This window comes from Ascidia mentula, chromosome 1 (assembly GCF_947561715.1).
Source record: "Ascidia mentula chromosome 1, kaAscMent1.1, whole genome shotgun sequence".
NCBI classification, from domain to species: domain Eukaryota; kingdom Metazoa; phylum Chordata; class Ascidiacea; order Phlebobranchia; family Ascidiidae; genus Ascidia; species Ascidia mentula.
Window position 1 is genome coordinate 1,399,033 of NC_138566.1, and position 20,309 is coordinate 1,419,341.

The following is a 20,309-nucleotide window of genomic DNA, read 5'->3' on the forward strand; positions in this document are numbered from 1 at the left end:
ATACTTCCTGTAGATGGACAATAGTACGACACAAAATCATAAGGTGGATAGTAGGATTTTTTCGGTAATAATCAACTCCAGTCTTGTTCGCAGGAAAACGACAACCTGCAAAAATCTTGTGATGGTTAAATGCTACAAGAAGAGTGATTGCACTGCTTATACTTAACCTGAAACCTAAGAATACATCTTAAAACCCATAATATCTTTGCAGGACAATTGTACTACTTCATGCGTGTGCAGTTCAACTTACAGCGCAACTATTTGTTTTCCACCTAATATAATATGTTGGAACATTACAAGACAAGCTTTCTCAACACGTTTGTTTCAGCCGTCCACGTGGTCAGGTAATGAACACGGTGAACCCCCAGCTCAGAAACCGTTTTACAGAAGCAGTAAACTTATAGCCACCATTATTGTGACAATAAAAATGGTCGAGTTATTTTTTCATTGGTTTAGTTAAGGTAAGGTTTTCTTACCTTCCACACCGATAAGTAGAACAGCAACCAGCAGACACGATAATAAACATTTCATTTTCTTCTCTTTACAAGTGGTGATTGAATATTGAAGTTTTACTAAAATACCAATCGTTAGATTATGACTTGAAATAGACTAATTAGATTTTAGTAAAAATCAAAACTTTTAAACATCCATCTTCCACACAAGGTGTAAAACCAACGGGACGTCGACTTATTGATACTGAGGTTTTTGCTGAGCTTGATATTTTAAAATCCTACGTGGTTTAAAGCAAGACATTTACTATCAGACGAAACCTTCCTGTTTTCCTTGGAAGTTATCATAACGACAGCGTTGGCATTTTCTGCAACTGAAAGTAATTTAAGTGACACGCAGGAATCCAAAACAATGGCATATGCCGACACATTTTCATTGTCCTGGTGCTTATATTATAAAAGATGTTGTTTGTAATTATGTTCCATGTAATTATGTGCGAGTGTAGTGAACACGCATGTGTATTTTTATAATGTACGTTGATTACTTGCCGATGTTATGTTTGTGGAAATTTTATACCCTGGAGCGTTTACGCACGCATTCACGTAACTCTGAACGACCATTTAAAACTTTCACGACCATCGCTGTAAAACAATTAACTCGCTTGCGACCCCGATAAAAACGTGTCAGTGTCTCCGCCTTGTCTGGACGCAGTTATAGCGCGCTGGCACATCATGACTTGACCTGGAGGCATTTTTAACTTGAAGAAGTTTATTGTTCGAAAGAAAGTTGCAAGCGGGTTTAAAAAGCGATGTAATGCATTGTCTAAAAAACAGATTACTCTAACAACTCAACTCAATGCCATTCTGACTATTTCGATACCGAACGTTTAAATTGATAACTGAACTCTTGGATTTGCTGTTTGATGTCTGTCAAGTTTTTGCCATCTCAATAAAAGATTGTTATGCTGAAATGGTGTCAGATCTATACGGAGTTTTCTAAAATAGAACACCATCTACAACACAATGAAATAGTTTTCGTACAACGCTTAAATATTTAAAAACATCAGTTTGTTTGAAAATTTATGTGTTACTCAATGTTTGATGGTCAAAACAAATTTTGCATTAATTCAGCGGATTTGAATTAAATTCAAATCAAATATTACTTGCTGATCACTCAAGCGTGGGATAAGGTGGTTCACCTCAGAGTCATAGAAATCATGGACTTTGGTTCACCTCCGGTGTGACATTAGTTTCGTTCTCGGAAATGCTGCAAAAAATAAAAACAATTTCTTTGCAAAAATTTACGGTTGTACACTAATCCCGGTATTTCATTGACTGTCAGTTTAACTTTTTGTCTTCATAATGAAGCGAACACAAGAAGAAATAAACTTGCATCACCAGAAAGTGATGAATTTTTTAAATAAGTAAGTTTAATTTATGGAGATTTACTGAAGTTAAAACTATTGATGTTTTAGTGACAGAAAAGAAACAAAACGATTTTGCAACAGAACACTTTGTTCCCAAGGAGAAAACTATTCAATTCATGATGCTGTTGTTTGTTCTATGTCAGATTATTTTAATGCTTTACTTGGTGTTGAGGTAAGTGTGTTTGTTTTGTAGAAATAATATGAAACCTGAGTGTTTGTCATATAGTTGTCCCCTGTCCGTAAATACATTGTTGCAATCAAGCAAACAATGTCATTTAGACAACAACAACAACTCTTTACTTTTTAAAATTAATTTAGTTTGTTGACAAAACTCATATGTGGTATAATATCTCAACAATTGAGCAACATACCATAAAAAATTATATCTGTCTTTTATGAACATAAGTGCCCAGAGTTGTTCACCCCCTTTAGTTTACACCAGGCATCCATACCACATGGCTCCATCCCCACATCCAGCTCATGTTTTGACACAATTGGCTCAGTTGCAATAGCTTAGTCTAGTGTTTGCATATCTGACAGACATTGGTTTGAGTTGTTACAATATTAAGGTTTAAATTTTAAGATGTTAAGGTGGTTTTTGTTATTACTCGACAATTACATTGGCTTAACTTTGCAACTATGCTAGAATGCAACTTACTAGATTGATTTATTTTTGCTATGGCCCTTGTGATGTTTTCATTTGAACAGGACTGATGTATGTTATTATATGTAAATTACATACCATATTCCTGCACCAGAAAGGTTGTGAATTTTGTCAGTTCTTTAGACCGGATTGTGTGTGTTTGTTGTGATTGGTTAACTTTGTTTTCTTATAGATGCGCGAGAAATACTCAGATTTCATTAAGGTTGACAATATTCCACCAAAAAGACTGGAAAGTGTATTGGATTATATTTACACTGGTGATATTGAAGTAACAGAGAAAAATGTGTTGGAAGTGTTGGAAGATGCTGATTATACACAGATGCAAGGTATGCAAGTTTTAATCTTTACTGATGTTAATGTGTTAAGAGTGATTATTTCAATATGTATATATGTTCTACATGTGTATTTATTTATTTGCAAACCATGACAATTTTGCATATTTTAAGTTAAAATTTTTGTGTTTGACTATTGTCACGTTGTTGACACCAGGGACAAAACAAATTATTTGTAATCAATGGAGAAGTGAGCACAGATATCACTTCTGAATTGGGTGTGGCTGAATTTTGTTTTGTTGACAATTTCAGAATTGAAGTCATTTTGTTGTCGAGTCATCCTTAAAATGACTTCAACCGACAACTGTTTGAAGCTAAGAGCTTATGCTACTCGATACAATCTTACTGATGTGGAAAAGAAAACAAACCAAATGATTGTTGATAACATTGCAACAGTTGTACAACATGATGATTTCATGCAACTTGATGTTGGTGATGTGTCTGCAATCATCAAACAGAGAAACAAAGGGGTAATTATGATTAATTTGTGTTTTCTGTTTGCATTGTGGAAGAAAATCGTCAAGACTTTTGATTTGAACGTTAAGGTAAATTAAATGTCGACTATAAAAGGTTGGGTAAACTCATCAACAGTTCCTCATCCACAGCCACCAGCTGTGAATGTTGTTTGTTCGTGTTCACACAGAAAGAAGTGAATTCCAGCAATAACTGCAGTTAAAACTTAACATGTATTTTGCATAACATTTGCTGTTTACAAGAATTAGTGAACTGGTAACTTTTACATCATATTTTGCGACAGACATTTTTAGTAGGTTATGGTCCAGGGGTTCTTATCTGCATGTTTTTGTAACAACCTTACATCAAACCAATAAATATCAACTTTTTATATTTGTTTTAAGTTGCTTTTGTGGTGATTAAACATTTTACGTCACATTTTTACTTTCTATTTGTGTTTTCTGTTTTGATTTACAATTTAATGCAGTCAGATCATGTTAGTAACCTTTTTATGATATATTTTAACAGTTACTTAACTTGTTGTCACAAATTAGTTGTTGAATGCAGATGGAAGAAGCTGTATTTACTGGAATGGTTCGATGGGTTAATTTCAATCTTTCCCATCGAGAGGATTTGTTTGTGAATCTTTTCTCACAACTTGATCTTTCATCTATTTCAACTCAGTCTCTTGCAACCACAATAAGAAATGAAGTAAATTGTTTTAGTTGATTCGCTTATAATTAGTTTAAATGTTTAATTCTTTTCAGCCTCTAGTAAGAGGTAACATAGAATGCAGCAATGCAGTCATGGATGCTTTATCAATGAACTTTGAAAAACCTGGCACAAGTGAAAAAGCAACTTCTGTCAAAACAGGTGTGATATTTTTTATATATTGTCACATTATCCACCATATTTATACCACTGTTATGGACAACATGCTTCCCAGTAAGAAATAATTATTTCCCCCGACCACAGTGATTTTGTTGTGGACGTCTTGTGACGTAACAAACACCTACTATATTATGTTCTCCTCATTTCACCGGTATAATGTTGAGATATCTGGTGTAAAGAGTGCAAATCTATGTGTTTATAATATTCTATTCGAATAAGGTGTGGTCCGAAACTTTTTAAAATCTCTCTTTAGGAAACGGTATATCAAGTTTGATATGCACTTTTATTGACAATTCAACTGTTTTAGAATCGTGTATAAGCTGCAGACAGATGGCCACTGTTTCGACCTAAAAGGTCTACCAACAAGTTAGGGATACAATTCTGTGTGCTGAGATTAAACAAATAAATCAAAACTGACCAATATAGAAAGATGTGCTTCACCAAAAATGTATTGAGAAATACTGGTGTCAAAGTAATTAAATACTTAAATGAAGCTTGTGTAAATACTACACACAAATACTAACTCCATTCAAAAAGATTGATTAACAAAGCAACAACTTAACTTTCATAAAAAAATATGTTACCACTGTTATTACCCCAAAAAAATATTGTTTGCAAACAAAACCATAACAAGCAAATGTTTATGTTTCAGATTTGTCAGGATTTCTTCTCATTGGTGGAGAAGATTCAAAACGAGATTGTGTAAAATGGAATGTTACCACAAAACAACATGAACATTACCCAGTATGTACATTGCTTGCTGTTTTGCAGATTTGCTTTTTTAACATACTTTCTCATAAAAATACATGCTTTTTGTATGTGCAAGTAAATGTAAATTTTAACTAAAATTAGCAAGACAGCAAAAGTCCAGTAACAGCCAGGACTTGTTGCAAAACTTGGACACTAATAATTTTATGTTGATTTGATTGTACATGAAATAATAATGCAAACATGCCCTGGTTTAGTGTAACATGCCAATGACTTAATAAAATATGTTCCATAGTATGTCATGTTTTTTTTTATTATCCGAGTTACTTGTTTTAAGATAGAGACTTTTCTTTTATTTATTGAAACATTTTAATCACTTTGCCTTAATGCATTGTTTCAAAATGATCAAAATTTATTTAGAAAATGATCACAGACAGAGTGAACTCAACTTCAGCCAAATTTGGTGAAAATGTTTATGTAATGGGTGGAGAAGGTCCAACACAAAGTTGTGAGATGTTGAATTTGGAGGAAAGTAAAAACTGGGTAAAAATTGCTGATTTATCGGAAGGTCGACGTTGTGCTGCATCGTCTGTTGTTGGAGGTTGGTGTGGTTATTTCTGAAATTGTTGATTTCTAAACCAGGGGCTGTTCCAGGAATAAAGGATTGGGGAAGCCCCCCTCACATATTGTCATAGCAATAAAAATTAACGCGGTGGCAGACAAAGTGTTTTGTTAATATTTATTTTTGTTTATCACTAGTGTGTTTTTGTGTGGTTTATGACTATCTTCTCATCTCCCAACCAAATCATTTGTATTGCTTTTCCTAACTTTTGTTAGTAATACCCCCAAAAAAATTTGTGAATTCTGCCATGACTGCATTTGCGAATTTTTTTTGTACTTTTAACAGTATTACTGACACTTTGCTGACAAGTTACCAATTCTTAAACGTTGTTCAACTATGTTTTTGGAAACTTATAGTAAATATTTAGATGTTGATCAACAATTATAACTTTTATGGATAACCTTGTTTTCACTAATTACAAACAAATTTAGATGACTTGTATCTCACGGGGGGTGATGGAAACCAAGGAACATTCTCATCAACTTTGTGTTATTCTGTACAAGAAGACAGATGGAGAAGTGGTTTCAACATGTTACAACCAAGATGTGAACATGGAATGTGTCCAATTGACAGTAAGAATACATCTGAGTTAATTTATGTGAAGGAATAGTCTCATTACTGGACCCAGTCCCAAATAGTTGGCATGCATTTGAAACAACGACATAATTAACCGTAAACCATAAATTAAATTAATCAGTAAATCCACTCTATTTACCCCAACAATATTCACTTTTGGACATGAAAATGTTGTGAAACGCCGGCCTTAAACTTGCCAGAAATGCAGGAAATATTCCATCTTTATTTTGTAGTTCTTTATGACATGAATTTGAACTTTAGTATTGATTAATTTCAATTAAAACCTCAATTGAAAGCTGATCGCTTATTTGTACGTTAAACGCAGTGCTTACCTCATTGCTTGTTACGTAACATTACAACATAATCGTAATATGACGTCACAATAAATATTAACACAACCGATTTAAAAAATTTCTTCAGATGTTTTGTTTTCTGTGGGCGGATGGGATGATGGCAGACAACCCTTACAATCATGTGAATTCCACGATATTCGTGTTGGAACCTCCACAAGAATCGCTTCTCTCAATGAAGTAAGATGTCGTTTAGCATGTGAAGAAATTAAAGGGAAGATCTATGCAATTGGTTAGTGATGAAAAGTTAAGTAATAAAATTAACAGTAAGTGGTTTTTGTGTAAATTTTATAAAATACAAATTCATATTCGTCACCGGTAAATGTATCACGTGATAAATATAATGGAGTTTCCTGAAAAGAATCCTAAACATAAAAACTGGTAGATATAACTATAAAGTATTAACCTAAAAACAATAAAAAGTTTTACTTTAAATCTGACAGGAGGTTGGAATGGCGATGGTGGCGTCCCCCTGCAAACAGTTGAAGAATACGAACCTAGAGTCAACAAATGGAAATATGTTTCTCCTCTCCTAAACCCTCGTTGGCTTCACTCTGCTTGTGTTATTGATGGGAGGATTTATGTTGTGGGTGGATTGAGGTAAGAATTACTATTATGACGTCACTATAGTCCACTGTTTCCCGTTTTATGTGAAAATGTAAATGTTGAGAAACTGGGACAAGTGGGATATACGATGTTATACTTGATTAACAACTTGCATAAAATGTTTGTTAAATTTAAACTTAAAACACTTTGTATTATACAAGGTTGTATGTGTGATTCGGTTTAGTGGTGTAGGGGTCTGCGGTTGTTTGTTGGTTTGTTTTTGTTAACTTATAAAATTTACTTTTAGTGAAAAACGTTCTAGAAAAACTTACCTGTGTTTGTTGTGTGTCTGATTCATGAAACTGTATCATGTTTGTTTTAAAGAATGACATCAGTTGAAGTTTACGATCCAACCTCAGATGTCTGGACACATGCTTTTGATCTTGACAAACTAGTTGATTATGCGACTGTTGTTGCTGTTTAATATGTTTCTATATTTGGGTGTAGTTATTATTTAACTGAGATTGATCATCGGAATAAATGTTTTTGTCCAAAATATCGTCTTTACCAATTGTGTCTCTTTTAACAGCACTTTCTGAGTGGTAGATTTTTTAACAAACGTCATTATAAACTTGTGTATCAGTGCCTTTTGTGATATGGAAATAGTAATTGTCCACGAAATAATTGCAGTATTCCATTTGTTGTTTTCCAATTCGATCCTTACTTGATTCCCTGCAACGACAAAATTATGACATTGTTCAAACACTGGATGATAGAATTGTTTTTTTCTCAATACTCATGTTATGATTTTATTTTCCAATTACTTCATCTTCATATTATAAGTGACGAATAATTTACTGCGAGTTAACGACGATTTGTGAATTTGTGTCATTTCTTCCCCTGCCTTGTCACGTGTGTGTGTGTTTGTTTGTTTCTTACTGAATGCATTCTGGCTCTGCTGCCAATTCATGTTTCAGAAACATCGTTTGAGTCGTGTTTTGCTCAGTTTATATCATGAAGACTGGAGCGATTTCAAGCGCAATGTGTACTTTTGCCTTAATAAAATATCAAACGCACCGTTCGTATTTTCACTGTAGCGATAGAATTCTATTGTAATGCCGTTCTTCGTGAATTAAATTTCCCAATGATTGTTTCGTACAATTCCAGTTTCGTGCATATATTCTAATAACAATGTTCAATTCCAAGTGCCCTTGTTTAAAGTTTAGGCCGCATATCAGTATTAAATCCCAAAAATCTAGTTTTGAGGGCTATCACCATTAATACCCATACTGAGTGATTTGCTTTTTTGCCAACAACAATTCCTGTGGTCAGTGACCCATGAAGATCTACTGGTACTATTCATAGAGAAAAAATTGATTGCAGCTGCATCCGCCAAAACACAGCAAGGATCTGAGGAGCCTCCAGGAGGATCTTTTGTCCTATAGGATAGCAAAAACAGTCCCAGGGGGCAACCAAAGCAACTTTCCTGTGACAATTTTTTTTGCCATTGCGTAGAAAAGGGTTAGGGCCAACATTAAATTGCAAATTGGATGAGGTTTTTGTGATTCATTTTTTCGCAAAACCATCTTACATTTTTTTGCAGCCAATTTAGCTAAAATAATGACTAATCGGGGGCCTAAAAGACCCCTAGGTGGTGCTTTAAGCAACTATCTTGCAACTAATTTTCACCTTACTGCGTAGCCAAGAGGCGGGCCTAACATAAAATCACAAATTAAGGTATACTTCTGTGATTCAATTTTGAGCTACATCCCCTTGAACATTTTGGTGGTTTTTCAATTAAACTTTTCACAGCACCCTGCACCAAACGTCTGACTGACTGAGAAGAGCAAAAAATGCACTAAAACTGCACTAAACACGCTGAAAATCGCCCTGGCTACACCACGTGACTTCTTGCTCATTCAACCAGAAAATTGACCCCAACGCATCGCCGGTTGCCTTGTGACGGAACTGAGACTATCTATGACGCAGGAGTACAAGACGGGCATTCCCCGCGGGCAAAACTATTTTAATATAATTACTGATATGCGGTCTTAAATAGTGGCGCACCCGCCCAGAATCGCAATTGTTCTGTGAAGTCCAATACATGAGCCATTCAACTATTACATTGTGAAGTTTCACACCTGTTTGATCATCGGATCCAGAGTTGTAGCTGTTTTACTAACATCACTAGACAACAGAAAATGGCCTTGTCAACAGAGTTACCGCCAAGACAACTGATAGGCAGAGGATGATGCTTCAAGCCCCAAACCGGTCACATAGAATGGAACCAAATATCACGAGGCAGTCATGCAACAATTATCTGCATGTCCAATACTTAATTACATGACACAGGTGTTAATTAATCAACATCCAAAGGCCAATTAGGGGGCATGCATTGTGGCAGGAAATTATGAACATTTCAACACCATGAAAATTACATGAGAATTGTGTTATTAACTTGCATACAAGACCATGCAATGCATTTATTTGCTTAAAATCAATTGATAAACCAAACTAGGAGCTACTTTATTGGTAAAATAGTAGCACATACCCAGAATAGGTTGAAAATTGCTTCGGTTTCAATGGCGTGAGCAGTGAATCTGTTCGGATGAAGCACCATTCATATGGTGATGGACCACTTCTCTCTGGGGTAATAAATATAGCTCAGAGTTAAATAAGTAATTTAGTTAATTAATTATGACAACGTAAAGTGTAGTAACATTTGATTTGAGCAATTGCAAGCGTTATTATTAAGCCAAATTGATATTGGGAAAAAGACAGCTTATGCAAAAATGCCATGATAAATGAAGAAAAATCATCAAAGCTCTGTGGTAAAATCAACCCGGAATGTGTTGTGGACCGTTCATGCATAGAATTCATGCTCTTAAACCAATTTTTTGGGCCATTTAAATGCCTGTGATTGAAGAACTGGCCACACATATTCATGCACATAAAGCACTGGAAAAATGTTTTTTTGTCACTAGGTGGCAATAAGTGACTGGAGATGCTTGAAAACCTTTCCATGTTCCTCGAAATACATAAACTTACGAATTTAAGCTTAAATTTGACACACATTGCGCAGTTTACAAAATGGCTAATTTCCCTTAAGGCCGCATATCAGTATTAAATCCCAAAAATCTAGTTTTGAAGGCTATCACCATTAATACCCATACTGAGTGATTTGCTTTTTTGCCAACAACAATTCCTGTGGTCAGTGACCCATGAAGATCTACTGGTACTATTCATAGAGAAAAAAAATTGATTGCAGCTGCATCCGCCAAAACACAGCAAGGATCTGAGGAGCCTCCAGGAGGATCTTTTGTCCTATAGGATAGCAAAAACAGTCCCAGGGGGCAACCAAAGCAACTTTCCTGTGACAATTTTTTTTGCCATTGCGTAGAAAAGGGTTAGGGCCAACATTAAATTGCAAATTGGATGAGGTTTTTGTGATTCATTTTTTCGCAAAACCATCTTACATTTTTTTGCAGCCAATTTAGCTAAAATAATGACTAATCGGGGGCCTAAAAGACCCCTAGGTGGTGCTTTAAGCAACTATCTTGCAACTAATTTTCACCTTACTGCGTAGCCAAGAGGCGGGCCTAACATAAAATCACAAATTAAGGTATACTTCTGTGATTCAATTTTGAGCTACATCCCCTTGAACATTTTGGTGGTTTTTCAATTAAACTTTTCACAGCACCCTGCACCAAACGTCTGACTGACTGAGAAGAGCAAAAAATGCACTAAAACTGCACTAAACACGCTGAAAATCGCCCTGGCTACACCACGTGACTTCTTGCTCATTCAACCAGAAAATTGACCCCAACGCATCGCCGGTTGCCTTGTGACGGAACTGAGACTATCTATGACGCAGGAGTACAAGACGGGCATTCCCCGCGGGCAAAACTATTTTAATATAATTACTGATATGCGGTCTTAAATAGTGGCGCACCCGCCCAGAATCGCAATTGTTCTGTGAAGTCCAATACATGAGCCATTCAACTATTACATTGTGAAGTTTCACACCTGTTTGATCATCGGATCCAGAGTTGTAGCTGTTTTACTAACATCACTAGACAACAGAAAATGGCCTTGTCAACAGAGTTACCGCCAAGACAACTGATAGGCAGAGGATGATGCTTCAAGCCCCAAACCGGTCACATAGAATGGAACCAAATATCACGAGGCAGTCATGCAACAATTATCTGCATGTCCAATACTTAATTACATGACACAGGTGTTAATTAATCAACATCCAAAGGCCAATTAGGGGGCATGCATTGTGGCAGGAAATTTTGAACATTTCAACACCATGAAAATTACATGAGAATTGTGTTATTAACTTGCATACAAGACCATGCAATGCATTTATTTGCTTAAAATCAATTGATAAACCAAACTAGGAGCTACTTTATTGGTAAAATAGTAGCACATACCCAGAATAGGTTGAAAATTGCTTCGGTTTCAATGGCGTGAGCAGTGAATCTGTTCGGATGAAGCACCATTCATATGGTGATGGACCACTTCTCTCTGGGGTAATAAATATAGCTCAGAGTTAAATAAGTAATTTAGTTAATTAATTATGACAACGTAAAGTGTAGTAACATTTGATTTGAGCAATTGCAAGCGTTATTATTAAGCCAAATTGATATTGGGAAAAAGACAGCTTATGCAAAAATGCCATGATAAATGAAGAAAAATCATCAAAGCTCTGTGGTAAAATCAACCCGGAATGTGTTGTGGACCGTTCATGCATAGAATTCATGCTCTTAAACCAATTTTTTGGGCCATTTAAATGCCTGTGATTGAAGAACTGGCCACACATATTCATGCACATAAAGCACTGGAAAAATGTTTTTTTGTCACTAGGTGGCAATAAGTGACTGGAGATGCTTGAAAACCTTTCCATGTTCCTCGAAATACATAAACTTACGAATTTAAGCTTAAATTTGACACACATTGCGCAGTTTACAAAATGGCTAATTTCCCTTAAGGCCGCATATCAGTATTAAATCCCAAAAATCTAGTTTTGAAGGCTATCACCATTAATACCCATACTGAGTGATTTGCTTTTTTGCCAACAACAATTCCTGTGGTCAGTGACCCATGAAGATCTACTGGTACTATTCATAGAGAAAAAAAATTGATTGCAGCTGCATCCGCCAAAACACAGCAAGGATCTGAGGAGCCTCCAGGAGGATCTTTTGTCCTATAGGATAGCAAAAACAGTCCCAGGGGGCAACCAAAGCAACTTTCCTGTGACAATTTTTTTTGCCATTGCGTAGAAAAGGGTTAGGGCCAACATTAAATTGCAAATTGGATGAGGTTTTTGTGATTCATTTTTTCGCAAAACCATCTTACATTTTTTTGCAGCCAATTTAGCTAAAATAATGACTAATCGGGGGCCTAAAAGACCCCTAGGTGGTGCTTTAAGCAACTATCTTGCAACTAATTTTCACCTTACTGCGTAGCCAAGAGGCGGGCCTAACATAAAATCACAAATTAAGGTATACTTCTGTGATTCAATTTTGAGCTACATCCCCTTGAACATTTTGGTGGTTTTTCAATTAAACTTTTCACAGCACCCTGCACCAAACGTCTGACTGACTGAGAAGAGCAAAAAATGCACTAAAACTGCACTAAACACGCTGAAAATCGCCCTGGCTACACCACGTGACTTCTTGCTCATTCAACCAGAAAATTGACCCCAACGCATCGCCGGTTGCCTTGTGACGGAACTGAGACTATCTATGACGCAGGAGTACAAGACGGGCATTCCCCGCGGGCAAAACTATTTTAATATAATTACTGATATGCGGTCTTAAATAGTGGCGCACCCGCCCAGAATCGCAATTGTTCTGTGAAGTCCAATACATGAGCCATTCAACTATTACATTGTGAAGTTTCACACCTGTTTGATCATCGGATCCAGAGTTGTAGCTGTTTTACTAACATCACTAGACAACAGAAAATGGCCTTGTCAACAGAGTTACCGCCAAGACAACTGATAGGCAGAGGATGATGCTTCAAGCCCCAAACCGGTCACATAGAATGGAACCAAATATCACGAGGCAGTCATGCAACAATTATCTGCATGTCCAATACTTAATTACATGACACAGGTGTTAATTAATCAACATCCAAAGGCCAATTAGGGGGCATGCATTGTGGCAGGAAATTTTGAACATTTCAACACCATGAAAATTACATGAGAATTGTGTTATTAACTTGCATACAAGACCATGCAATGCATTTATTTGCTTAAAATCAATTGATAAACCAAACTAGGAGCTACTTTATTGGTAAAATAGTAGCACATACCCAGAATAGGTTGAAAATTGCTTCGGTTTCAATGGCGTGAGCAGTGAATCTGTTCGGATGAAGCACCATTCATATGGTGATGGACCACTTCTCTCTGGGGTAATAAATATAGCTCAGAGTTAAATAAGTAATTTAGTTAATTAATTATGACAACGTAAAGTGTAGTAACATTTGATTTGAGCAATTGCAAGCGTTATTATTAAGCCAAATTGATATTGGGAAAAAGACAGCTTATGCAAAAATGCCATGATAAATGAAGAAAAATCATCAAAGCTCTGTGGTAAAATCAACCCGGAATGTGTTGTGGACCGTTCATGCATAGAATTCATGCTCTTAAACCAATTTTTTGGGCCATTTAAATGCCTGTGATTGAAGAACTGGCCACACATATTCATGCACATAAAGCACTGGAAAAATGTTTTTTTGTCACTAGGTGGCAATAAGTGACTGGAGATGCTTGAAAACCTTTCCATGTTCCTCGAAATACATAAACTTACGAATTTAAGCTTAAATTTGACACACATTGCGCAGTTTACAAAATGGCTAATTTCCCTTAAGGCCGCATATCAGTATTAAATCCCAAAAATCTAGTTTTGAAGGCTATCACCATTAATACCCATACTGAGTGATTTGCTTTTTTGCCAACAACAATTCCTGTGGTCAGTGACCCATGAAGATCTACTGGTACTATTCATAGAGAAAAAATTGATTGCAGCTGCATCCGCCAAAACACAGCAAGGATCTGAGGAGCCTCCAGGAGGATCTTTTGTCCTATAGGATAGCAAAAACAGTCCCAGGGGGCAACCAAAGCAACTTTCCTGTGACAATTTTTTTTGCCATTGCGTAGAAAAGGGTTAGGGCCAACATTAAATTGCAAATTGGATGAGGTTTTTGTGATTCATTTTTTCGCAAAACCATCTTACATTTTTTTGCAGCCAATTTAGCTAAAATAATGACTAATCGGGGGCCTAAAAGACCCCTAGGTGGTGCTTTAAGCAACTATCTTGCAACTAATTTTCACCTTACTGCGTAGCCAAGAGGCGGGCCTAACATAAAATCACAAATTAAGGTATACTTCTGTGATTCAATTTTGAGCTACATCCCCTTGAACATTTTGGTGGTTTTTCAATTAAACTTTTCACAGCACCCTGCACCAAACGTCTGACTGACTGAGAAGAGCAAAAAATGCACTAAAACTGCACTAAACACGCTGAAAATCGCCCTGGCTACACCACGTGACTTCTTGCTCATTCAACCAGAAAATTGACCCCAACGCATCGCCGGTTGCCTTGTGACGGAACTGAGACTATCTATGACGCAGGAGTACAAGACGGGCATTCCCCGCGGGCAAAACTATTTTAATATAATTACTGATATGCGGTCTTAAATAGTGGCGCACCCGCCCAGAATCGCAATTGTTCTGTGAAGTCCAATACATGAGCCATTCAACTATTACATTGTGAAGTTTCACACCTGTTTGATCATCGGATCCAGAGTTGTAGCTGTTTTACTAACATCACTAGACAACAGAAAATGGCCTTGTCAACAGAGTTACCGCCAAGACAACTGATAGGCAGAGGATGATGCTTCAAGCCCCAAACCGGTCACATAGAATGGAACCAAATATCACGAGGCAGTCATGCAACAATTATCTGCATGTCCAATACTTAATTACATGACACAGGTGTTAATTAATCAACATCCAAAGGCCAATTAGGGGGCATGCATTGTGGCAGGAAATTTTGAACATTTCAACACCATGAAAATTACATGAGAATTGTGTTATTAACTTGCATACAAGACCATGCAATGCATTTATTTGCTTAAAATCAATTGATAAACCAAACTAGGAGCTACTTTATTGGTAAAATAGTAGCACATACCCAGAATAGGTTGAAAATTGCTTCGGTTTCAATGGCGTGAGCAGTGAATCTGTTCGGATGAAGCACCATTCATATGGTGATGGACCACTTCTCTCTGGGGTAATAAATATAGCTCAGAGTTAAATAAGTAATTTAGTTAATTAATTATGACAACGTAAAGTGTAGTAACATTTGATTTGAGCAATTGCAAGCGTTATTATTAAGCCAAATTGATATTGGGAAAAAGACAGCTTATGCAAAAATGCCATGATAAATGAAGAAAAATCATCAAAGCTCTGTGGTAAAATCAACCCGGAATGTGTTGTGGACCGTTCATGCATAGAATTCATGCTCTTAAACCAATTTTTTGGGCCATTTAAATGCCTGTGATTGAAGAACTGGCCACACATATTCATGCACATAAAGCACTGGAAAAATGTTTTTTTGTCACTAGGTGGCAATAAGTGACTGGAGATGCTTGAAAACCTTTCCATGTTCCTCGAAATACATAAACTTACGAATTTAAGCTTAAATTTGACACACATTGCGCAGTTTACAAAATGGCTAATTTCCCTTAAGGCCGCATATCAGTATTAAATCCCAAAAATCTAGTTTTGAAGGCTATCACCATTAATACCCATACTGAGTGATTTGCTTTTTTGCCAACAACAATTCCTGTGGTCAGTGACCCATGAAGATCTACTGGTACTATTCATAGAGAAAAAATTGATTGCAGCTGCATCCGCCAAAACACAGCAAGGATCTGAGGAGCCTCCAGGAGGATCTTTTGTCCTATAGGATAGCAAAAACAGTCCCAGGGGGCAACCAAAGCAACTTTCCTGTGACAATTTTTTTTGCCATTGCGTAGAAAAGGGTTAGGGCCAACATTAAATTGCAAATTGGATGAGGTTTTTGTGATTCATTTTTTCGCAAAACCATCTTACATTTTTTTGCAGCCAATTTAGCTAAAATAATGACTAATCGGGGGCCTAAAAGACCCCTAGGTGGTGCTTTAAGCAACTATCTTGCAACTAATTTTCACCTTACTGCGTAGCCAAGAGGCGGGCCTAACATAAAATCACAAATTAAGGTATACTTCTGTGATTCAATTTTGAGCTACATCCCCTTGAACATTTTGGTGGTTTTTCAATTAAACTTTTCACAGCACCCTGCACCAAACGTCTGACTGACTGAGAAGAGCAAAAAATGCACTAAAACTGCACTAAACACGCTGAAAATCGCCCTGGCTACACCACGTGACTTCTTGCTCATTCAACCAGAAAATTGACCCCAACGCATCGCCGGTTGCCTTGTGACGGAACTGAGACTATCTATGACGCAGGAGTACAAGACGGGCATTCCCCGCGGGCAAAACTATTTTAATATAATTACTGATATGCGGTCTTAAGTGGAACAGATTTAACATAGGACTCGATATTCGGATTCGGTTTGATTCCAAATAAATAATAACCTCGTGTTTTGCCTGATTACCTGAGGTTTGAACGAAGTTGGCTACAGTTACTATTAACATCTTTTCCTACACTGCTGTAATTTAGAGCAGTGGTTCTTAAACTTTCTTGGTCGCGCCCCAAGACATTTTCTGTTAAACCTTGCGTTCCCAACTCCACGAAAAAATCCTATTCAAAAACATCTTCTTATTCGTTTTTAATATCACTCATCGATGAGAGGGATGGGGGATGTTTATTACGTGGTTAAGTGGAAGACAATTCACACCGCGGGTCTGCTGTACAGTCGGGTTTGTTCCGTGCTTTTGTCTTCCCACTCACAAGTGCAAACAACTAGACATTAATCTAAAACTACTATTGTCAACATAATGAACGTTATCGCGTCACAGTTATTTAAATTTAAGACAATCACTTGCTAGTGGCGCTTTTTCCACAAACCACTGCAGCGAAACTTTGTGATTAAATGTCATTTTCGTGTTAAATTGTGCAATTCGATTACTTCGCGTACGTACGCATCTGTTATTTTTTGTGTTAATCACTTCGTTCTCTACGACAGATAGGTTAATCTCTGACATATGTGTTAATCGGTTTTGGTTTTAATTTCTCATTGACGTTTTATAATAATCCGTCCATATTCGCATTTTTCTCATTTCGATGATATTATAAACAACGCCACACGGCCTTAAGCTAGGGAGAGGAAGCGAGAAAACGGACTGAGCGAGACAAAAGCAATTAAAGTATAACTCTCGTCGTTGCATTTAACGTTGTTTGTTTTGAAACAAGGTATGTTTGTTTAGCGTTTTATGTTTTGATTAAACAGTCGCAAAGATAGTTTTTTGGCAGATGTTTTTATAGTCTTAGGAGTCAGATACACGGCGTATTCATTTCTCTGCAAACGGTCCCTGCAAGACCAAATCTTCGCTCTAATTAATCGTAAGATTTCTGAAAACTGAAATACTAAACATGGATAGATTGCTGCTTGGTCGCTAAACGGGTATTCGAAAAAAATAAGGTCCCCCTTATCAACCTTCCACGGCCCTCTAGCGGCCGCGCTCCCAGTTTAAGAACTCCTGATTTAGACAATATTACAGCGTGCTATTCAAATTGCTGGGCCGACGTTTGAAAGACGCCTTTTTGGACATCGCCAGGTTCATCAACATTTGTAGAAACGGACCGGTTGGGTTCAGTGCCTTCAGTAAGTTGTTTTTTGACAAACGAATATAAAATACACAAGCATGGAGCAAATAATATGAATTTTATGATCATGTCAACCTCAAGTTTATGAGAATATCATCCTCATCTTCCCATCATCTTCGTTTCAGGGAAGAAGGTGAGTGAGGAACAGGAGACGGAACTTTACACGTTCGAACAACATGTCCTCCAGAAGATGATGAAGAAGAAGGAAGAAGAAGACAAAGACGAACATCTCATGACAATGATCGTTAAGCAGTAAGTTGGTTAGGATTCGAATCCACACAACAATGACTTTAAACCGATTCTTCTGGATCAAACGTTTGCGTTGAAAGAACTTGATTTAATTCACAACAAATCGTAAAGATTGATAGGATTTGCTTCAAAACTAATGAATTTCTGCCGCAAAGCCCTGGTCCCATCTTTAATCTCACAAAACAAGTCCTTGCCTTGGGATATTTTATTTTAAGTGGCCGTGGTTCCTATGTCATAGGAGATGTTGTTTATGCTTCGATCCCACAGAAAGTTTGATTCGCCGTGTAACTAAATGTATTTATTTCAGGCAACAGGAATTGCAACTACAAGTGAAGCAATTATTAAATCTTGAGAAACGCAGAAAAAGTACGAAACTTCAAAAGGTCACAAGTTGCCCTTCTACCACGTGAATCATGACCTTGAAGCACAAACGAGGTCAAGCAATCATGTCCAGTGTAAGCATCACATAAATGAGGCAGCTTGTATATTTGTAACTGCCTAAATGTCTTTTTTTGCCTGCGCTTGTGTTTCTTTGCCATTTTTCCATTTTCCGTGTTTTATGAAAATGTTTTTTTTCATTTGATTGATTTCCATCATTGCTGTCACAGACTTTTCTTTATCCAGATAAAGTGTGAACTATTTATTTAACCAGATAATAAAAATCCCGCGTGTATTTATTATCCTGACTGGAACAAATAATTGATTTATTAACTCTTACAATGGATTAACTTCAACACACATACTTCTAGTAGTTAAAATTTTTTTTACATCGTCTCCAACCATTGCACGTTTGCAACGTTTCAATTATTGCACGTGGGTGATGGTAACAACCAATGACCACTGGGTCGACACAAATTCCACGCTAGACCATTCGGAATACTTCCTGTACATGGATAATAGCACGACGGCTTAACTCTGTGGAAGGGTAGGATTGTGGTGACCCCCAACGAAGCCTGCCACAATGCTGTCTACCACTTCCCGCTGTCCTTCAGGGAGAGGGTACGTTCTGGCTAAGTAAGAGATCTGGGGGAGGAGTAATGTTTTAGTGAGGATGCTTTTCGAATCATAGGTCAGAAAGGGGTCGCTTATAGAGGAGACACGGGTGCGTAAAGAGAAAATGGCTTTGCGCCATGCCGTGGTGATTGAGCTGGGGTGTCCGATTGGTATGTTTAATGGGCTTATGGCCTTACTATTCCAAGTTATCTGATATTGGGTAAAATTATGAGGGGGATTGATGGTGGCAATCGCCTGGGTTTTGATGGGATTTACGGTTAAGCCTGATATACTGGAAAAATTTGTGACGAGGTCGGTGGCAAGTAAAAGGGAGTCTCGGCCGGTCACCGCTGGGGTGACATCGTCCGCGTAGGCGACCGCTTTGGGTACGTTACGGCATGGTGCGGGGATAGACCTAATTGAGGGGTGGTTTTGAAGGGCAGCAAGAAGCGGGTCGACAGCAATCAGGAAGAGGGTCAGGCTAAGGGGGTCACCTTGCCTGACACCTCTCCTGATCGGGAAACCCGTTGTGGCAAACCCGTTGAGGAGGGCTTGTGATGAGGATGAAGAATTGAGTGAAGATAAAAAATCAGTAAAAAGTTGGGGAAAGCGCTTTAGTTTTAATTGTAAGAGGAGCCAGTCAAAAGAAATGGAATCGAAAGCTTTTCGAAAGTCAAGAGAGATAAAAAAGGAGTCTGAATTACGATTTTTGGCTGAATTATGGAGGTCGCGGAGAAGGGTAGTTACGTGAGATGAGGTAAAACCAGGTTTAAGAAGGGACATGGGTCTATAATTTGATAACAAAGAAGGGTCAGATTTTTTGAAAATAAGAGCAATATGGCCTGATGTAAACTTAGGAGGGGTATAAGCGTTAAGAAAAGAAAAATTAAGAGCTGATGTGAGGTCGGCCCCGATCAGGTTCCAGAACAGTTTGTAAAACTCTGAACTGAGACTGTCGGGGCCGGGAGTTTTACCGTAGGGAAAAAGAAAAACTGATTTTTTAATTTCTGAAACTGAAAAGGGGGCAGATAAATTTTCTAAATAAGAATCAGGAATAAACTTAGGAGGTTGTTTAAGAAAAATGTTCGAGGGGGTTGGTAACTCAAGATTTTGATTAGATTATAACAACTTCAAAAGATCATAAGTGTGTGAAAGCATTTCTTTGGGGGTAGATAAAGGAAGGCCGAAAGAATCTTGCAACTC

At 37.3% G+C, this 20,309-nt stretch overlaps 2 protein-coding genes across 2 annotated transcripts in view; both read left to right on the forward strand.

The window, feature by feature from the left end:
• Positions 1 to 20,309, forward strand: part of LOC145917260 (kelch-like protein 7) — a 48,826-nt gene that overhangs the window by 11,736 nt on the left and 16,781 nt on the right. The window contains exons 7-8 of the mRNA XM_083002936.1: positions 4,093 to 4,198; positions 4,869 to 4,960. Of these exons, the coding sequence (XP_082859062.1) occupies positions 4,093 to 4,198; positions 4,869 to 4,960 (198 nt within the window). The remainder of the gene's footprint in view (positions 1 to 4,092; positions 4,199 to 4,868; positions 4,961 to 20,309) is intronic.
• Positions 5,373 to 8,053, forward strand: LOC145917802 (kelch-like protein 35). The gene is made up of 5 exons (XM_083003088.1): positions 5,373 to 5,525; positions 5,978 to 6,118; positions 6,543 to 6,704; positions 6,916 to 7,072; positions 7,403 to 8,053. The coding sequence occupies exons 1-5, from the start codon at positions 5,405 to 5,407 to the stop codon at positions 7,500 to 7,502; spliced, it is 681 nt and encodes a 226-aa protein (XP_082859214.1). The 5' UTR covers positions 5,373 to 5,404; the 3' UTR covers positions 7,503 to 8,053.

Excerpts from the sequence above, each read along its gene's own strand:
- LOC145917802 (XM_083003088.1), top strand. The coding sequence starts at position 5,405 with ATGGGTGGAGAAGGTCCAACACAAAGTTGTGAGATGTTGAATTTGGAG. Across the intron at positions 6,119-6,542 it reads TGGAATGTGTCCAATTGACA|ATGTTTTGTTTTCTGTGGGC; the intron begins GTAAGAATACAT and ends AAATTTCTTCAG. Across the intron at positions 7,073-7,402 it reads TATGTTGTGGGTGGATTGAG|AATGACATCAGTTGAAGTTT; the intron begins GTAAGAATTACT and ends TTTGTTTTAAAG.